This window comes from Podarcis bocagei, assembly GCF_964188305.1.
Source record: "Podarcis bocagei genome assembly, chromosome: 13".
NCBI lineage: Eukaryota > Metazoa > Chordata > Lepidosauria > Squamata > Lacertidae > Podarcis > Podarcis bocagei.
Window position 1 is genome coordinate 28,532,078 of NC_138138.1, and position 20,973 is coordinate 28,553,050.

General features: G+C 43.8%; 1 protein-coding gene and 2 long non-coding RNA genes across 5 annotated transcripts in view; 1 reads left to right on the top strand and 2 right to left on the bottom strand.

Moving 5' to 3' along the window:
- Positions 1-158: 158 nt before the first annotated feature.
- LOC308572558 lies at positions 159-1,919 on the bottom strand. Its single transcript, XR_014001808.1, has 2 exons — positions 1,739-1,919; positions 159-650 (listed from the first exon to the last, which is right to left on the bottom strand). It is a non-coding gene; the product is annotated as an uncharacterized lncRNA (long non-coding RNA).
- A 201-nt stretch (positions 1,920-2,120) lies between these two features.
- FBXL20 (F-box and leucine rich repeat protein 20) overlaps positions 2,121-20,973 on the top strand; it is a 68,197-nt gene continuing 49,344 nt past the window's right edge. Inside the window, exon 1 of one of the 3 annotated variants that reach the window (XM_081168694.1) lies at positions 2,121-2,543. In XM_081168694.1, the coding sequence (XP_081024820.1) occupies positions 2,502-2,543 (42 nt within the window). In that variant the 5' untranslated portion in view covers positions 2,121-2,501. Of the gene's footprint in view, positions 2,544-5,587; positions 5,669-20,973 lie in introns of those variants that run through there. The other 2 variants (XM_081168693.1, XM_081168692.1) reach the window with 2 other exon arrangements.
- Positions 9,933-20,973, bottom strand: part of LOC308572559 — a 28,507-nt gene continuing 17,466 nt past the window's right edge. The window contains exons 2-3 of the long non-coding RNA XR_014001809.1: positions 16,656-16,739; positions 9,933-11,054 (exon numbers count right to left, since the gene is read on the bottom strand). This is a non-coding gene — a long non-coding RNA (uncharacterized lncRNA). The remainder of the gene's footprint in view (positions 11,055-16,655; positions 16,740-20,973) is intronic.

Below are 20,973 nucleotides of genomic sequence, written 5' to 3' on the forward strand. Positions count from 1 at the left end.
CACGGTGCAATATTCAGACTTTGTTTCTAAAATGGGCTTAGAAGCCCTATTTCCTTAATCACAGATTGGGGTCAAATTTGTAATAGTAGAGAAGGTAGTGTTTTGTGTGTGCTTGGAGGACTTCGCCTGTGTCCTCATGTACTCCTCTATTTCCAAAATTTATTCCTAGAGGAAATTTTATTTATTTCATTACATTCCAAAAGGAACGAACCCAGGGCAGACCAGCAATTTGATTTAACAAAAATGTTTGCATTAGTCAAAGGTGGGGAAAATATAGCGTGGAAACAAAATGCTGGTTTGTTGTTGTTCTTTAGTCGTTTCCGACTCTTTGTGACCCCATGGACCAGAGCACACCAGGCACTCCTGTCTTTCACTGCCTCCCGCAGTTTGGTCAAACTCTTCAAGAACACTGTCCAGCCATCTCATCCTCTCCCGTCCCCTTCACTTTGTGCCCTCCATCTTTCCCAACATCAGTGTCTTTTCCAGGGAGTCTTCTCTTCTCATGAGGTGGCCAAAGTATTGGAGCCTCAGCTTCAGGATCTGTCCTTCCAGTGAGCACTCAGGGCTGATATCCTTAAGAATGGATAGGTTTGATCTTTTTGCAGTCCATGGGACTCTCAAGAGTCTCCTCCTCCAGGTTTGTAGAAGAGCTGTATTGTTCATATACAAACAAAATAAATTTCTAAATTTTAATCAACTTCTTTTGTTCCCGTTTGAGTAAACAACTGGCAAAAGCATCATTTAATTGGTTTTGGTTGTTTTCAATGCATGGTATCAGAGTAAAAGCTTAATAGTTTTGTTTAATAATTAACACTAGTAAGAATGCCTGACATTTATACAGTGTGTTTTCCAGTACATGCAGTTTCACGCACAGTCCTTTCAGTAATCCTTACAATAGCCCTTGTACAGTAAATTAGTAAGATTATATGGAAGGGACCTCAAAGGTAATCTTAGTTCCAACCCCTTGCTTTTGCAGAAATCCTTTGCTGTTGAACCCCAGTAGCTAGTCTTCCATTCTCTGCTTTAAAGTCTCTAGTGAAGGAGAATCCACCACCTTTTAAAACAGTTTGTTCCACTGTCAAACTGCTTGTATCATCATTACCAGTATATGGCAACCATCCTCTATATATGTTTCCCCCCTCACCAAAATGTATGTGGAGCTGATAGGATAATTGGCTTGCTGAAAGCCAACCTAGTGAGTGCAGGTGATCCACAACTCGCTCTATCTACCAATCCATCAGATCTTGGCAGAATTTGGATGCAAGGGAGTGAGGCAGCTACTTAACCTGGTTACAGAATGTCGTGTGCCCCCCCCCCCAATATATGCAATAGCTGGATGAGACACCATGCCACTGGAATTAATCCTCCCCCCAAGAATAAAGGAGCCAAATCATCTTAACTGGAAGCTTTCATCTTGTTGCTCAAGAGAATGATCTGAAGGCACCTGATGGGATGCTGAAGCTAAACAGCTTGCTGCAAGGGGCACCCCAGGGAATAATAATTCCAACCCAGAGGAAAGGTAGAGAAAATTAAAAAGAGAAAAAAGGTTTAGCTGCGTTTGAAGCATTTTAACTGATGGCAACGAAGAAGCAGCTCCTTTTGTTGATCCATTCAGCACAACGTTAAGATCAATAAGGATGCCAGTCACTAGAGCTGCTTGGGAGCATGTCCCCACCGCTGAGCGCAACCGAAATGTGCCAGTGCGCGCGCGCTGAAAACATATATCTACAAGCCTCACCGAGCTCGGTAGGGACGAACGGCTTCACCCGTGAGCCGCGCACGTGTGTAGGATCGGAACCGAAATCCTGCGCGTTGCGACGACCGTCATTGAAACGTGCATAGGTTCAGGGTTGGCGACGGGAGGCGGTCGCTTCACCTGCCCAGACCAGAGTTGAGGAAGGGTGCGGGGCGGGCGGCGGCGGGGGGGAAGGCAGACCAGGACCCTCCCGGCTTCTCCGCCTTGTCCCCGGGAGCAGGGGTGGGCGCGCGCACACGTTCCTCCTCCCACCACCGGCGCGCGCAGAGGCGCGCGCCGCCCGTGCTCTTTCCCCTCCCCGGCCTGCGCCTCCCTCATCCAATGAGCGGCGCTGTTGCTGGCAGGTGCGGAGTGTTTTTGTTTTGGGTAGAAGGAGAAGAAGTAGTAGTTGTAGTTGACGAAGGCCGAACTCTCTCTCTCTCGCTCGCTTTCTCTTTGCTCCCCCCCCCCCTTCTGGAGCTGGCCTAGTCGGCGGAGGGGGCTCCGGCCGGCCAGCCGCACCCGCTGAGGAGCCTTAACGCCGCCTGGGCCCTCGCTGCTGGTCCAGGGAGGCAGACGGGCGACGACGGGCTTTCCGCCTCCTGCCTCCCCGGCTGCTGCGCCTCCTCCAGCCCCGCAGCGCGAAGGGAGGCCGCGGGGCTGAGCGGGCGGCCGCTGCTGACGCCGCCGTTCAGGAGCCGGGGGGGCCAGGCTCGGCTCGGCCTGGCCTGCTCTCACCCGAGCCGACCCCCGCAGGGCCTTCACCATGAGGAGGGAAATGAACGGAGTCACCAAGAGCCGGTTTGAGGTGAGCGGAGGGAGCATCGGCTGGGCCTTCCCAAAGTTTCCCGGGGTGGGGAGAGGGAAGGTGGTGGTGCAGGGCTGGTTTGTTCGGTTATGAATGGGGCAGTGGGGAGGGGGGCGTTAGATTTCACCGAAGGAGATTTCCCATCCCCTCTTCTCGTTTCTCCCTCCTCCCCTCCAAAGAAAGGGGGGGACCCCAGATCTGGAGGGGCGATGAAGCGGTGGCCGAAGAGATGGGGCGGTGTTTGTGTGTCCCCTGGAATGGTTTTAAATGGGGGAAGGGAGGCGACCAGATGAGGCTGAAGGAAATTCCCTTTCCTCGCCTGCCAGACACCAGAGAAGAAAACTGGCCGCGGGAGGAGAGGGCGACAAGTTCCCCTAAGTGGGGTGGGGGTGGGAGGGTTGCCTGTCGTAATTACAATGAGGGAGATTACAAGTGTAAGGTGGTTTCTTCTCCCGTCGACGCGAGGGCATTCCGCTGGAGGAGATCCTTTCCCTCGAACAAAACTGGGAAAGGTGTATGTAGTCGTCTTTGAATAGGTAAGCCTGTAGAGAGGCAAATAAGAGGGAAACACTGTGTATATTGGGTGGGGTGGAGTCAGTCGTGATAGGTTACGCAGATAGAAGGGTTTCCTCGCCCCGCCCGTGCCATTCTGTGGGATATCGCTTGTGGGAAGGATGTGCACTGGAGGGGAAAGGAAATATTACGTTAGGAAGTCTGGTGTGTGTGCTTAGTGGCACCACGGTACATGTAGGGAAGTTGGGCGAGGAGGTTCGTTAACAGAGTTTGGGATCCCACCCACTTCCACTGGGAGTGGGGCAGGATGGGTGGAGAATGAGCTTGAAGAGGAAGGGGAGGAGCCTAAGCACACTGTGGGAGCGGCAGTGAAAGTCCCAGGATTGGGGCTGCCTTGATTATATACACAGTGGAGGAACATGGACATTAATGCATTATTATTATTTTGGGTGTGGGGTGAAATTAACCAGAACTTGAAGAGCAGACTGTGAGGTGGGGCAGGGTCTGACCTGAAAATGCTATTCTTCAGTTGTTTAGGGATGAGGATGAATTGACAGGTTGTAGCCAGAAGAAATTCAGTTATTAGAGAGTATGTGTTTGGAGCGGTGGTAGAGATAATGGAAGAAGGTTGCAGAGCTGCTGTAGAAGTGTGCTGGGACTAGATTAGAATTGGGAGAGAAACAAGTTGTAGGCATGTGGAGGCTCCTGAACAGTGTTAAGGCAGGCACACTTTACCCACATAATTTATGCCCTACCAATGAAGGGAAGGGTTGTGTGTGTGTGTAAACAGATTCCCAGGGCTGTTTAAAAGGGGGCATATTACAGATATCCTCAGTCTCCTGTGAAGGTTCTTGAGGGTTGGAAGGTGCTGTTAAGATTCTAGCTTTGTTCAGAAACTGCTAGAAGGGGATGGCACTTTTCAATTACTTGTCCAACTAATTTTCAGTTTATCCTCAAGTGCATCCTAAGTGCACTCTTATACACAGGCTGCTGTTGCTGAAGATATAGGCAATCCACAGGAAGCAGAGCAGTGGAAAATTCAACAGCTCTAATGTTCTGTCTAGATAACCTTTACTTGGTATATGTAAAGAAAATAAAGGCTGCAGTTCCTAGGTAGTGGCAGGAAAGGGTCTCATCAGGAGGCTAGCTAACCTTGGCTAGGGAGAAAAGTCATCTTCTCCCAGTTTATGTCCCACTTAAGTGGGGGAGATAAAACAGGAGAAAGGTGTAGGGATTAGAGGAGGGTGATACTTCAGAGTAGTGGGAGATTCTTTGGAGTATTTGTGGACTTCATGTCACTGGGTGGTGGGGCGGGGAGGGAATCATGCAAGGACAGAAGCATGAAATGGAGAGGGTAGGGCCAGGGAACCAGTCTTAATGCTGCTGGCATGACCAGTTTTGTGCTGTTTGTTTATGGCTACTAAGGGCCTAATTAATATATAGACAAAGGGGATCCTCCTGGTCTGGAAAAGGAAGGTGGGCAGCTAGGGGGGAAAGGAAGGGCATGCAAGAAAGGAGGAGCATAGTGTTCCAGGATGTGGAATACATAGTCTATTTCTGTGTGTTTGTAAAAGAGCAAAATTTGAGGGTTTAAAGTAATATGTAAATAGGTATATCTGTCCATGTGGGGCTAAAGTTCATTAAATTGTATGCTGTCAAAATGAGTATTGGTCACATCAGCTTAGCAAATGACAGCTGTATATTAATCACAACTGTTTTCAGACGCTGACCAGTGGTCAGGGAGGTATGCACATGAGCACATACATGTGCTCTGACATATGGCCAATATAGTGGGTTTAGAGTAAGGAAGATCCTATAGCTTTGATGCCTTGGTGTATTTTGAAGTAACAAATGTGAATGTGATTAAAGGGCATTGTGGAGCCTGTAGCTCTTTGACAGGATGGGTGACTGGTTTGCAATGTGTGGTGCTGACCCTGTGTGTTTGTGGACATTATGCAAAACGGATTGCTAAATAGCTTTAAAGGAAACATGACTGGAGGTTGGTGCATGTGTTTAATATCAGAATATATAAATGTGGTACAGTCCAGGACTACAGTTGCTTTACTATTCTGAAATTGAAAAGGAGAATCCTGAAGGATGAAGATGCTGTAAATAGTGCAAACAGAGCAAGCAAAGGGTAAACAGTGAACTATTCAGGAAAACATGGCACATAATTGACATGATCTGGCATCACACAAAAGCACCCTATCTAGCCAGAGATTCATCCAGTTCTTTGTCGTAACAGCTGTCCCTCCCCCCCTTTCCTGAATTGATAGCCACAGTGTGGAGGAGGCAGCATCGTTGACACAAATAAGAGCAATAAGATGGTTCAAGTCTCTTTCTGTGGGGATTTCATGAGGGAGGAAAATAAAGTGCCCAAGTGTAATCTTTCAACAGTGTGACCAAGGAATAACTTAAATGCAGGGAGGAGACTAGCTCAGCTCAGAAGGAACTTCTGCTTTGGGCACAGCTACTTCTTTACTTTCTGGTCCAGAAAGGAAAAATAAAAGTAACTGAGTCAAAGTACTGGATGACTTAGGCAGCGTATGGCACAAGGTGATAAGTTCTGCAGAATGAAAAAGAGCGGCGTCTTCATCCAGAAACTGAGACAGGTAAAAGCAATGTTTTGGTTTCATTCTCTTACTTTTAATGGGTACTATTGGAAGTTGAATGCAAACTAAACAAAAAGAGTGCATGTTCAATGAATTAATTTCCATTGACTAAATAGCCCAGGAAAATGTTGATTGGTAACCGAGTCCAAATAAAAAAGGTCACTAACTGAAGTATTGTGACTTGCAGGGAACAGAAGTAAGAATCAGCTGCACATAACAATTTCGTTATTTTTTACACCATCTTGTAATCTGAAAATTGAGGGGAGAGTTTAGATACATGGAGGGGTTCTTGTGATTTGACACTAGTATTTTTTCCCCATTGAGATTAATTGTTTAATTTATATGAGAAGGGGAATGTATTCCCAGGCCTTTCCCCTGTGAAAAGTATGTATTGGAACTGATAAACAGTGTTTTGGGTAGCACTGGGAATGTTTTTTTTCCAAAAGCGGTGTCCAAGGGAGATGTACAGTTGGGAACCTTAACATTCAAATGTGTGTGTTATGGTTGCTTATTCTAATTATAGATGTCTACATGGTATTCTTGTGAGGGAGAGGAAAGGAGGCATAACCCAATTGGGAAAATGTGCATACAATGATATATTTAAAAATGGAAACCGGAAATCATATGAGAGTGTTTTGTTGGACCAATTTCTGTTAGTAAATGAATATTTTAGTCTTTGAGTTATGTAGAACATGTAATTAGATACAATGGAACGATAGCTAATTTCCAGCTTGTATATACAGAGAGAGACTACTTACTAATGCAAATATTTGTAGACCAAATATATTGTTACAGTGCTGTGGGGTGAAAACATTTCTGGAAATTTTTCAAGTGATATTTTTTCCATGGAAAATGTTCCACTTTTAGAAATGAGTACTGTGCAAATTTGGCAACTGAAATGAATATAATACTAATGAAATATAAAATCATGGTTGTAATTGGCTATTTATGAAGTGACTAGCCCTAGAAAGCACTTGCTTATGCACACAGCTCTTGAGAGATACTAAATTTAGTATGGTAAAATAGTTTTCAGCACCTTAATTTTTTTTCTTTATAATTTTATACAATTGACTTGCAACTTACATGCATTTAAACTTAAACAAACAAATAAATAGGGGCAGGCATCCATTAAAACAAACAAACATTGGCAATCCCACCTGCCACTGCACTCACCTTGGGAGAGTGCTTGGAGGTGCAGGGAGAATGTGTCTTGCCTATACATGATTTTGGCTTTATGCACTGTCCATGGAATTTAATCCCCACATAAGCTGAGAGTCGACTATATGTTACCGAGTTGTTTTAATAAATTATTTAAAAGTAGTTTAATAAAGATAATTTCCAAATAAAGATTCAAACAAATTAAACCACATTGAATGTAGCAGCTTGAATTCTCCTCTCCAGGCAAATATTTAAGTTAACTGACTTTTGGAAAAAACTATTCAGATACTTAGTACATAAAATTAGCATGACATACTTTTAAAAGTCTTGTTCATTCAATGTAAGTGAAACCAACACACCAAATCAGATCTCCCATTTTATGGCAGCAGGGAACCCCAGAGATGCTGACTTGATCAAAAGACATTTATCACCAAATCTGTACAAACATCTCAAACTAGGGAATGTTTTGCCCGCACTTGTAATAACTAAAGACCTCTATTCCAGTAAAAATAGACCAGGTAATAAGTCTCTCTGCCAGATCAGAGTCATAAGGGGTGCAGGCATAATGTTCCCAAAATAATAACCATGGTTAACTGGTGTTTAGGGGGTGTTCTTAATTATCAGATGTGACATCAAGCCATGGTTGAGGGTGGAGTGTTGGGGGAGGGTGATTTGTGATCATGTCCCTCCCTTATTGCTAAACAATAGTTAGCTATCAATGACAGTATCGTGGTGAAAAAAGAATTAAGTGCTAGATAATGTTCAAGATTTTTGATTTGAGCTTTTGAGTTATGCAAGACATATTCAGGCATAGGTGTTGAAAGAAGAAAATTGTGGCAGAAGATATGGTCACATATCTAGTATATTGAGTAGTATTGCAGAGAACCTTGTAAACAGTAATTCTAACAAACGAATCGTACTGGAGGGAGTAGGTTACTTTCACAGGCTCCTTCAAAATACTGTGTTCGTAGAAAACATCTGATGTCGGGAAGGGGAGGGAATTTCTAAAGTATCTCTCATAGAATCTTCTTTAAAGCCTTTCAAAGAAAGATGATTTGCAATCTGCTTTACAATTTAGTCTCTACATAACCCTTGAAAGTAGGGAATAGTGCATAAAAGACTAGCCATTGTATATGAGTCATCATTATATTAGATCTAGAGACATACAATGATTTCTATAAATTGGCTGTAGGTGGAATGGTGCAAAATAAGCAGTGTGATAGGAGAGATTATATATAATTTCTGAATCTGTGTGCTTGATACATGTTCTTTGCAGCTTATCTTTACAGTAGTGGTGTGAATAGTTGAGGTTGTGAGCCACTGCTTTTCAAAAAGGGTTTCAAGTAGAACTTTAAGGATTATATATAGTATCTGTCAGTACATACACTGAAGTTATTTTTCACAGTATTTCACAGTGGTTGTAAAATTCTTTTTTGCTGTAGATAGTTTCTGCCTCAGGAGTGTTTGAGTAGGTCCCATGGCAGGGGGGATGATTTCTTCAAATATCAGTGTGAAAAACTGAGTAAAATTAATCAGGTATAATTTCCCCTTTCCACTTTTTGAATAACAAGGGAATTGCAGGGTGTGTCTGCCCAGCTGATAGGAAGATGTTCTGAAGTACCCAGAGCAGCATTCATATTTGACATTTGATCACTTATGTATTCTTGGAAGCGTACCCTGTGAGTGCCTCCCACTGGTAGATATTGTGGGAAAAGCCAGTGGCACCTCTGAGCATCCAAAGTCAATTGGCATGAAGATGACAGTATAGATGATTCTGAGAGGCAATAGTTGGGTACAGTGTCCTCCTCATATACAATACACTTGTGTGCATTTGAGCTTTTCAGTGTTTACAAACATCTTGGTGATCCTTACAACAAGCCTGTAGTATTATTCCCATTTTTGCAGATACTGTGCTTTGACAAATGGCTTGCCTGAGGCCACAGAGCATTGTTGTACCAGCCCTTAACACAAAAACACAGAGGTACTCAGACAACTAGATACAATGTACATTTAAGCCCCACCCTTTAATCAAATGAACCCTTGCCTGTTGCCACCAAAGATAACTTGAGTAAATAGTTCTTCAGAAAGATGGTCAGACTTTGAGTCTCCAGGGGAAGCTGCCATCTGGTAGTACATCTCTCCGTATGTTTGATGATCTGACAGAAATTGTTTGCTTTTTCAGTATCCTTCATTTCTGCCCACAGACTCAAGGAAGCTAATAACCAGAATAAAAGCACACTAAAAATACATGATGATGGGTGGTACCCAACGGAATCATACTCAGAGAAGAACCATTGAAATCAATGACTGACTTTAGTCAAATAACACCTTAACTGTGAATTGAAGAGCAGATAAAAATCTGTTAATGCTTGGACAATAAAATAATATCAAACAGTAGCCAAGTCAAACATCTTCAGAATTAAAAGAAAGGTCACATCCATACCATACATTTAAAGCATATTCAGTGCACATTTAATATTCATGACTTCCCCCAAAGAATCCTGGGAACCGTAGTTCCACCCTCAGAGAGCTACAATTCCCAACAACCTTAACAAACTACACTTTCCATGATTCTTTGGGGGGGGGAGCCATGTGCCTTAAATTGATATGGAATGTGCTTTAAATGCATGGTGTGACTCTGCTCCTGGACTGGTCAAAGGCTTCTATATGAATAGAAGCCCTCGATCCCCCAGTGGCAAAGAAGCCAGGTATCAACACCTGGGCTGGCATGGGCATGCCAAAGCCCACCAGGCTTGATACTATATTTGTAGCATCTTTCCATCCTTCCACTTATTTTAAGCTTTTTATATGCTAGAGGTGGCTGACCAGACAAGTACATGATTGTAGATGCTAATTTGATTCAACTTTAAAATATACAATACTGTTTTTCTAGAACAAAGTTTGTGCATTCCCATCAAGGCAGCAGAATCAAATTGCATTTTCTTCCTGTAGTCAGGATAGTGCAGTGATTTAAGCGAGTTTAAATATCACAACTTCATGTTCTCTATTTTCTTATTTTATCAACGTTTTCAAGCTGCTTTGTTTGTGCTTTTGCTCTAACAATGCTGGAATATTTAACCACTTGCAATGAATGAAGTGACGCAAGGTGGAGAGATGATACTCAGGGTCATATAAGGTCTCCCCACTTCCCGTAAGACCATTTAGTACAAGGTCTAGAACAGGGGTAGACAACCTAAGGCCCGTGGGCCGGATGCAGCCCAATCGCCTTCTCAATCTGACCCGCAGACGGTCCTGGAATCAGCGTGTTTTTTACATGAGTAGAATGTGTCCTTTTATTTAAAATGCGTCTCTGGGTTATTTGTGGGGCTGCCTGGTATTTTTACATGAGTAGAATGTGTGCTTTTATTTAGAATGCATCTCTGGGTTATTTGTGGGGCATAGGAATGTGTTCATTTCTTATTTATTTTTCAAAATACAGTCCGGCCCACCGCATGGTCTGAGGGATGGTGGACCGGCCTACGACTGAAAAAGGTTGCTGACCCCTGGTCTAGAAGTTCATAGCTGCACCACTGTGTGAACCTTCCTCCAGAAAGTAGTAATTGTGTAAGCCATCCATTTGAAATGCAATTGCAGGGGTAGAAAATGGTCAGAGCCAAACATCCTGCTTTCATACAAATTTAAACCATTTCCTTCCCTGCCTCACCTAAAAGTAGTTTTTCCTCAAACCAAGAACATCACCTTTGCAGAAGTAGTCCTCAAGCTGGGTATGACTGTCTTAATTGTATGTGTGCCCTGCCTCTGCTTAAAGCAAGGCACTCTCCACAAGTTGGTGATCCGCAGGATGTATTGTCTAGTCATAGACCACCCAGTTAAACTCTCACTCTCTGAACTCTTAACTTCTGTGACCTAGTTCCTTATGAGGCTATCTATATATTTTGAGAGCTATGGTGTTATATACACAAATCTCTCCTGAAATTTATGTTCCCAATCACTTAAGAGGTTAAGTGAAATATTTCAAACTGCATGTGGTTTTCAAGACATTTTTAAAATAATGTTATGCTGTTGGGCAATCACCTATTTTTACATCGTGAATTGGTACCATATGGGCTGTCCATTAAGCATTGTTTTCCTACTCCTCATGTCTGCTTGTCACAGTCAGGTCATTACAGTAATAAGGAACACCCTCCCCTCTTTTGTGGAAGAAAGCTAGTTGGTCTCTGTACCAGAATGAGAACATTTGTTAATGTCTGTTCTGAAGGTGTGGCTCCTATGGAGAAAATAATCACTTAGCTCTGCAGCAAAGCAAACAATAGAGTACTGCTCAGTAGGCTGCCTCCTTACTTTTTGACAATGGCCTCGGTTTACAGCAAGAGAAAAACCAATACTTAATCGTTTCTATTCCACTCTAGTAGTGAAGAAGCCATGTTGATATAGTTGAGCATATGCACCTGTAACTCGTATACTGTCAGAACTGAGAGGGGAATTGGTGAGATAGGAACAGGAGTATGAACACTCTTTAATATCAGTGGGGTGGCAGCTCTCCCTGGTCACTTAAGGCAGTGTTTCCCAAACGTTTTTGGGCAACGGCACACCTGCTTACCGGAAAAAAATCTCGCGGCACACCACCATTAAAGCCCCGCCCCGTGACGTCAGCGCGCAGCGTCACGCCGGGAGGGACGCACAAAAGTGAACGTTTTTTCCCTCCCCCTTGCCGGGGTGGGAGGAGGCAGCAGAGCGAGGGCAGCTGAGGCGGCGGCGGCAGCTGAGGCGGCGGCGGCTGCGATAGCGGGCGGAGGAGGAGCCGTCGCCGGGAGTTGCTGCTGCTGCTGTTGCTGCTGCTGCCCGGACATGCCGGCCTCCTCCTCCTCCGCTGTCTCGCGCTCCTCCCTTTTGCGCGCGCTGCCCCGCCGCTCGGCACCACCACCGCGGAGCCGCCCCCGGCTCGACGCGGATCCTCGCCGCCGCCGCCTCTCGCCGCCGCCTCTCGCCCGCCTCCCTCCCACGGCACACCAGCCGGTGTCTCACGGCACACTAGTGTGCCGCGGAACACCGGTTGGGAAACACTGACTTAAGGAATGCTCTGTGGCTGATCTGACGTGGCTGAAGTAGCATTAGATGTAAATCACACATTAATATAAAACCCAAAGATCTCTAAAGGGAAAGTCCAGCATGAAACAGATGAATTACAATTCAATACATATGTTAATTGGATACCAATGCCAAGATGTTGGTGCTGTCATCAACACTGCCTTGTTAATTGGTCACTGTAATTATCTTGCTTTGAGGCACTGTTCATTATGAATTTCATTTCCATTTGACTTTGCTTCCCTCAACCATGTGTTTGCCAGTGCTTACCAATTCACAATTACACTTCATGCATCAAATGAATGGACTGCAGTCCACAAAATTTATAATAAATTTGTTAAATCATGAAGGTACCACAGAACACTCTTTGTTGTAACAAGTCTGCCCCCCCCCCCCGGGATGCGAAATCTGTTTCTGGTCAACATAGATGTCCTCACAATTGCTGTACTTGGGAATGTTATATTGATATAACTCAAAAGTCACAAACGCCCTTCAGGATCCAGACTGGTTAATTTCTAAAGGATGCTATACTGCAAGTGATTTAGATTTTGACTGTTAACTTAAACACTTTATCCAGGAAATTTTGGAGGGTATTTTGATGGTAGTGAGTAATAATAATTGATTATTATTATTAATCAATTATTTATGCCTCCTTTAAAGAGCCCAAGTTGTAGAGACAATTGGAATGCTAGATCTCTGACAAGACTTTTTTAAATAGTTAGTTTGTTGCACGATACTGTGATTCAGTGTTTGGGTTGCATGTACTTGCAGTGATGAAAGTGTGTAATGCATACACTTACAGGTAGACTAGGATTCTAAACTGCACTGCCATTTCCTTGGAAAAACCGGTTATTCAAAACGATTTAATCCAAATAAGTGCATGGTATTTTGTATGTATGGAGCCTATCTCATCACGCACCTCTTCTGTTACAGTAACTCCCTTTTTGTAGTGATTCGCTACAACTCATATGTAAAGGCTCCTTTTCTGCAAACACAGTGTCTTTCTCACAGGAGCATATATTTGGGGATTAAGCAAACTCCCACTTTAACCTGTGGTGGTAATTCTATGCAGGAAGTACACAGACTCTACAACAGGTGTGGGGAAACATCCTGGTTCCATGGGCCAAATCCTTTTTAGGATCAGCTTTGCAGACCAAATTTGACAGGTGTGCAGGGTCACCCACCTTTTCAAGAGACTCTGAAGTCCTGAAGAGGGGACTTCAAAACACCTTGCAAAGTGCTGCTAAAAGGGAGTGGTTCTCCATCCATTCACAGGGGGTGCTATGCAAATTTGCATGGTGTCACCTGCTAAAATGACAGTAAATAAGCCTCTGTTTTAGCAGGTGATTTTGATGCTCACTAGGACTGGGTGACAGAGGGATATATTGTCTAAAACCAGTTTGAAGTTTACATTGTAATAACTGTTTCATAATATTTGACCTGGTGGCAGCAGTCACAGCTGTGGTTTGTGAAGCCTCATGGCAGCGGTGGCAGAAGTGCTGATGGCCTGCAAGGCCTTGTCGTGGTGGTGGGAGGCAACAGCAGTAGCAGCCTATGAGACTTTGCTGCAGCAGTGGCAATTAAAGCAGTGGCCTGGCGGTGGTAGCAAAATCAGTAGCAGGCTGCAAGGCCTCACCACAGTGGTGGGAGACAGCAGTAGAAGCGGTAGTGGTCTGGCAGCAGTGGCACAGTCAGCATTCTTGGTTTAAGAACATTGCCCAGGCTTTAAGTTTTGGTTCTGAGGTGAATGTTTAAAGCCCTCTTTAAAGCCCTAGTTTGTAAATTAAGGCCTTTTTTCTAATTATACCTATTCAGCATTTAGCTTTCCTTTAGGCTTTTAGTCACATGTGAATGTTGTGAGTCCTCCTTAACATGACTTATTGCCTCATATGCCCTCTTCCTTTCAGATTATACACATTCACAGCTAGTTACAAACTAGCATTGTATAAAATATTACAATTTGATCCCAGTTGATTTCCAGATGCCACCTCCCTAGTGTGTAGCATGGTCTAGCCTTTAATGAAAGCTGTCCACTTTGTGATATAAGTACGAAGTTTAGCACAAAGAGTAATACCAAGAAATCATATTGGATTAAATGAAATTATACCCTTGTGTACGTGCATTGCAGTGTTTAATTGAGCATCTCTATTTTGACTAGAAAGGTAATTATAGCACCCCAAATCATCAATTGATTAAATGATGACATTTTTCTAAATCCAGTTGTACTTGAAATATTTTCATGTCTATGTTCAAGGGTCTCCGTGGCCCTGGTGCCTAGATCTCTCTATCTTGGGCTGTATTACTCTAAATAGATCCACCAGCACAAGGATTTGCCCTTGCACAAATGAACTTCCCATTTTCTCTCCCTGCACCCTGCGGGAGGTTCTGTTGCACAATCAGAAATCCTTGCACTAGCAGAACTGTTTAATTGGCTACAGCCCCATGAGTGTCTGGCTATGTGCCACATTGTAGCAATGATTTGCTATTCAAAAGCTGTGTTAAAAAGTATTGTCCAGTATCTGATCATGGGACAAAGGCCAGTCTGACCTTTGACCAGCTGCTGTGTGCTATCCCTGAACAGATACAGTGGCATTAGAAGTGTGAACTAGTGGTGGTTAATGGAAAACTGTGGGTTATATATTTATAAAAGTACTTGTATGCCACTGTTCATTTTTTAAAAAATCTAAAGTGGTTTATAACGCGCGCGCACGCACACACATGCAAAAACACGCAAAAAAATGCCAGAAATAATCAGTTAACTATTACAGGAATCTGTTTTCTTAATTGTATCCATAAGCTTGGTGGCATAGAAATGTTTTCAGCAGATATGTAAAGGTTAAAGCAGAAGGCACCTGCTGAATCTCTTTTTGGAAGATGATGCTAAAGGCTCAGTGTCATGTCACTGTCAGATGAGCCTCACCAACTCAGGGGATGACCAGTGACACTCCTGCAGATGATCTTAGTAATCGAGTTGGGATATTAAGGGTTCAGACAGTCCCTAAGGTACCCTGCACCTAAGTTGTTCAGGGTTTTGAAAATTAATACAAGGACCTTGAACCTGGCTCAGTAGTAGATGGGTAGCCAGGGGAGATGTTTTAACAATGATGCCACATGTTGTTGGTCATTTGCTCCATCAGCTGACTGGCCACCACATTTTGCACCAACTGGAGCTTCTGAACCAGGTCCAAGGGCAGCCTCATATACATGCATTTCAGTAATCTAGCTTTGAGGTTGCCAGTCCATGGACTGCCATGGTCAGGCTATCCATGTCCAGGAATGGTCATAGCTGGCAAGCAGGCCAAGCTGGTAATAATGAGGCGGCAGGAATGTACTTGAACTCACTTGGATGAAAAGTTGTAGCAATGCCAATCAAACAGCCGGTGAAAGGTTTATTTCCTCACAGTGACAGTGGAGTATAAATCTGTGGATTTCACCACCTCTGAGTGCAAGGTTTTGTACAGTTGGGGCTTTACCATTCTGTGTCTCCTTTGCTGGAAGGTGCATGGCCTTCTCTGACAGGTTCTGTGGATGAAATCATTTGCATCCATTCCAGATTGATTCCACCCATTTTTCTGAGTCAACCACATGGGTGTCTGGGTAGGTTTATTGGAGGAGTGGTTTATTCCAAGTGCTGGCAGCCAAGGATGTGAAGGGGGCTTTTGGATCAGTACATTTGACGTGCCTATCTGACCCCTATCCATCATGGCTAGTGATAAAGAGCCTGGGGAAGCCAATGTTCAGCTTACTTTTATGACCAAGAATAATCAAAAAGGCTCTGGCCAAGCAATTCCAGACTCATCAAGATGACTTTGCTTAACATGACCCTCTTCAGTCAGTTTTGTTGCTGGAGTTTGGGACCCCTACTAATTTTACTACCGTAGCTGATTATCTTTGCTGGGAGAAAGATAAGTTGATTTCCCTTAATTTCTCAGCAATTTTTGGTACCATCTATCAGAAGTCCATTAATTTTGCTTGTCATTAGCCAGCCAAGATTTGTGTTCACCACTAACTGCCTTCACTTAAGGTGGGTGGGGTCTTAACTGGCAACATGCGGACCTAGAGGTGCACTCTGGCTGCAGTTGGTGAAGCCCTGTCCTCTGCCTCCCCTGACATAATGAGTCCATGAGATGCTCAGAAAGCAGCAAGACTCCTTGCTGCTTCTCAGAGGACTCCAAAACTTTGCATGCCATCAGCAAGAGTTCTGTCCTTTAGGCTTGGAGAAGGATGGGGACTCACCCTGATACTGATTGGAAGATGTATTTGCCAGTGTGAACAATGAGCATGTTTGAACTGTTGCCATTGATGATTGTATCCCTTTGAATTGGACGTATAGGTTGGAAGTGGGGGCACTGCACTGCAGTGGTTTTCCTTAAACCTTTTCTCCTACCTTGATGGGTGATATTGGGGGATTGTTGTTTCTGCCTTTGGGTATCACTCTCTTAAGGGTCGATCCTTTGTATTGTTTTTACTGTTCTGTATTAATTAACTCCTCTTCTTTTTAATTGAAAAGCAGTCTACATATCCTTTTAACAAACCCATGCTTACATTGAATGATGGCATGCACACAACCCTAGTAATTATGTTTTTAAAGGAACATTTTAACCTGTGGAGTGTGTTTATCATTTTTAAATACATATACACAAACACACAATGGAACCAGGATTTCAAAACCCCATTAAAGTATGTACATCCTCATTCACCATGCCGGCTTAACCTTAGCTGCAAAAAGTCAGCCTGAAAAGGAAAGTCTTAAAATGCTTCTGGAAGATGTTCAAGCTCTTACTTTGGCAGTTCTCCAGGAAGAGGGCAGTTGTGAAGATCTCTTTCCTTTTGTGCCCTTTTCATGCTGCTGCATTGGATCAGATCACTATACAATAGAATAAACATTATCAGTTCATCATGGGAATTGTGGTGTGACATTACATATCTTTGATGGGTTAGAATTAATGTTGCTTTATTTCATTATAAATCATTTTCAGATATTAATAAAGGTAACAGTTTCTCGAAACCAAGTGCAACAAAAATCCTAAATTTCATCAGACTGTTTGAACTGAACATTGACAACATTTTGGCACTGGGGTTGTTTTTTTCTAAAAGAGGGTAGGTGTACCTCCCTTGGTTGGTCATGCTTGTCAACTGATCAGCACTTTCAGTCCTTTTATATTCCTCACACTTAAAAATTTAGGGAGAATGGCGAAAGAACTTTGGTTTGTATCCAGCTAGATTATGAGTATACCTATTGAAATTAATGGACCCAAGTATTTTCAGTGGATCTACTCTGTGTTTGACTAGCATTAGATATATCCCTTTCTAATTGTTGTAAAGAGGGTGTTCTCTATGCCCCCAACTCTGCATTTGTGGAATGCTACCTGCAGGGACTTGGTCGGTCTTCCATCTCCAAGCAAATACATTTCTTATTCTGGGCTTTGGGGTAGTGTAAAGCTGTAGAGAAAATAATGTACCCCCTCCCATGGTGGAACCAAAAAGTGCAGAGAAAACAGTGTCAGAACCCACTGGTGGGTGATTTGGATGAACACTTTCAGTATATTTTGTTTTAATAGATTTTTATCGGATGTGGTATGTTACCCCTGTAAATTGCTTCAGGATTCTTTTCGTGTGTAGCCAGTCATAAATCTAATTAATCTCATACAGTAGATCAATAAAGTACTAAGATTACTCCTTAGACCTATTGCCCAACCTTTTCCCTTTTCTAATTGCTACCATGTGCCCATCTCTCAGTCAGACAACATTCCTGTCTTGTTTGTGAAATACAGGTTGCATTCCTTATACACAGCGATTGCTTAATGCTTTGTACAATACTTTTAGTCATCTTGGTTCTTAAATAGCAGGAGAGTTCACACCATTGTTAGAACACCTACTAGAAGCAGCAATGCTCTGACACCAATATAGTTTGCATATCTGTGCTGGTGTTCTGGTATTCTGAATTGTTAATAGCACTCCTTCAGATCTTCTGGGTATCCCAGAGGAGCCAGTGTTTGTGTGGACAGTTGTTGCATTCAGAATGACTAGTCCCACAATAGCAATGGGGGTAGGGAAGAGAATGCATGAGTGTTACCCCTATAAAAATTGGCAGTATGCTGTAATGGATAGACCGTTGGGCTTGGTCTATGGGGCCTTTGTTCACATCCCTTTGCAGTCATGAGGCTTAGTGAGCAGCTTTAGACAAGGCATTATTACTTGGCCTGACCTAACTCTCAGTACGGATGTGAGGATAAAATAGGATAATCTCAAAGTACTTGAAGCGGGAATGATTCACAATTTTGATACATACTTTTCACCACCCCAATAACTATACTCATTTTCTTTTTGTCACAGGAGTGGAAATATTCTTCCTTAATGTTTTACTGTGATCTGGGGTGAATGTTAAAGGAGAACTCTGGGGCAAATTTGTGGAGGGTTTGAAACAAAGCAGGGGAGATTATAACCCTTTAAATCAGCCTTTTTATGGTGTGTGTGTGTGTGTGTGTGTGTGTGTTAGGGTGAGCAAAAACCATTGGCCTTTGTTTTGCTCTTCTTGTGAATTACATTTCCACCCATAAGACCCTGAGATCTATCTTGCATGATGATGTTAGTTTCTCACAAGAACTTCCAGGTTAAAAAGAGATAAATTGCAACAGCTTTCTCTCTCTCCTTCTGCTTGTTACTACATGGTTATATGTTACCGTATTTTTCGCCCCATAGGACGCACCGGCCCATAGGACGCACCAGGTTTTTTGGGGGGGAAATAAAGGAAAAAAAAGTATTCCCCCCCCAGGTGCTTGTGCGGCCTGCAGCGGGGAGAAGCGCTCTTCTCCCCACCGCCCGCCTGCAGACCAGGTCCGGGGACAGTGGGAAGACGCGCTGCGCCTCCCAGCTGTCCCCGGAGCTTGCGGGGCAGGCAGCGGGGAGAAGCGCTCTTCTCCCCGCCGCCCGCCTGCAGACCAGGTCCGGGGACAGCGGGAAGACGCACTGCGCCTCCCAGCTGTCCCCGGAGCTTGTGGGGCTGGCGCTGCGGCTCTCCTGAAGCCTGGAGAGCGAGAGGGGTCGGTGCGCACCGACCCCTCTTGCTCTCCAGGCTTCAGCGAAAGCCTGCATTCGCCCCATAGGACGCACACACATTTCCCCTTCATTTTTGGAGGGGGAAAAGTGCGTCCTATAGGGCGAAAAATACGGTACCTAGGACAAGAAGTGCAGGATTCCCACTGTCCTGTGGTTGTCTACTCAGGAGCAGGCGAACAGCCAGCTGAATTCCAAGTGTCTTGCTTGGCAACTTCATCCTATCTCCCTCATGTTTTACCAGGCATTTTATTTTATTTTATTTTATTTTTTGGACTTTAAAGCATTTTAATGGATTATCTTAATTATTTTAATAAAGAAATTAGGCTTTAACATATGGCACAATATATATTTTTTGTCTTAAACATAAACTAAGCAAAATAATATAAACAATAGTTCGTTTTAAAGCAAAATTAGATATATCAGAAAAATATAAAAAAGTAAAATTAGCTGGGGGGAATCTTGAAGAATTCCAACAATATTTAGAATCAGCAATGTTAAAGGTGTACACAACAAAACATACTCCAATCAATACAATGCTTTTTCACAAGGATGGGAAGAGACACAAAACCAGAAGGCTCATCAAAACCAGAGTTACCATATTGGATGAAATAAGTTTAATACTGCAACCAACTTCGTTTGTCTACTGGTGGCAAGGCTTGCCTATGTTCTTTTCTACTGATGTAGTCTACAAAATTAAATCAAACTGCAAAACTTATCTAACTTGTTTTGACCTCATATAACCCTCAGTTTATACATCCATTTTTAAAATAAAAGTGGATGTATAAACTGAGGGTTATATGAGGTCAAAACAAGTTAGATAAGTTTTGCAGTTTTACCAGGCATTTTAACAGCCAGCAGTGGAGCAGCGGTTGGGACAACCATCCTCTGAGTGTGTTAACAAACCAGCACAGCTCAGAAATCCAGTTAAGCAGTTTATTCAAAAGGCGTATCAGCAACAGAGGGTGGTGGAGAAAAATTGAGTATGTGCAATCAAAATGAAAATACCAGAATATTGGTCTAACTGGTCTAGGGCTGGACAGTATCAGCTTTTCAACATTGTGGTATATCGTCAGCCAAACACTGAGGTTTGACAGTATACGGCAGTGTTGAAAAAACTAGGTGCATTGACTTCAGCCTGCGAGACACCGGGTGAAACTTCCTCAGTTCTCACCTCAAAAGCTGAGGTGGTTTCACCCAAGCTCATGGGCTGGCACAATGCAGCTTGTTTGCGCCGCTCAGTTGGGGAGAGGGAAGGTTCTCCCCCCACCAGCTGAGATGGCCCAGGCGCTCTTGCTGCTCACATGCAAGCGGGCAGAGCATTGGGGCTCCTTTAACTGCTCACTGTGGGGAGCATCCACTGCATTCCCCTCAGCTGAGCAGTTTCATGGAGCCCCACCCCACTTCTGGCTTGTTGGAGCCAGCACTGGCCTGGAGGCTCCTTTAACTGCTCTACTGAGTCAAGGACAGCTCTACATTGAAGCAGTTAAAAAATGTAGATGGAGGAACAAGCTGTATTGGTGCCTCGCCGCTACAGCATGTTTCTCCCTTTCTGTTGTATGAGGGCAGCGTGGGATGGTGGTTTCACTCAGTGATATATCACTGGTGAAACCACCACCGCTCCTGAGTCCCTCTGCTAGCAGCACCTGACTCCCCCCAGCAGACACTGCTAGCAGAGGAACTTTGGAGCGGTGGCAGTTTCTTCCAGCAAGCAGGATTTGAGCACAATAGCAATCTCCTCTCCTGTGGTTTCCAGCAACAGGTATTCAGAAGCATTGCTCCAATTGTAGAGGCAGAGCATTGCCATCACGGCTAAAAGCCATCAATAACCCTCTCCTTCATAAATTTGCCAAAAGCTATTTTAAAGTTGATGGCCACCACTTCCTCTTATGGGAATGAGTTCCATAATTTAACTATGTGCTGTCTAGGCCTGGGTGTTGTATCAATACCACAGTTTTCGCCTGACTCGCTTGCCCTCATTTTCCTTCCCGGGTAGTTGCCCTATGTTGACTCTTTGAGGGTAGCAGAGTGAGTGGCTTAAAGTG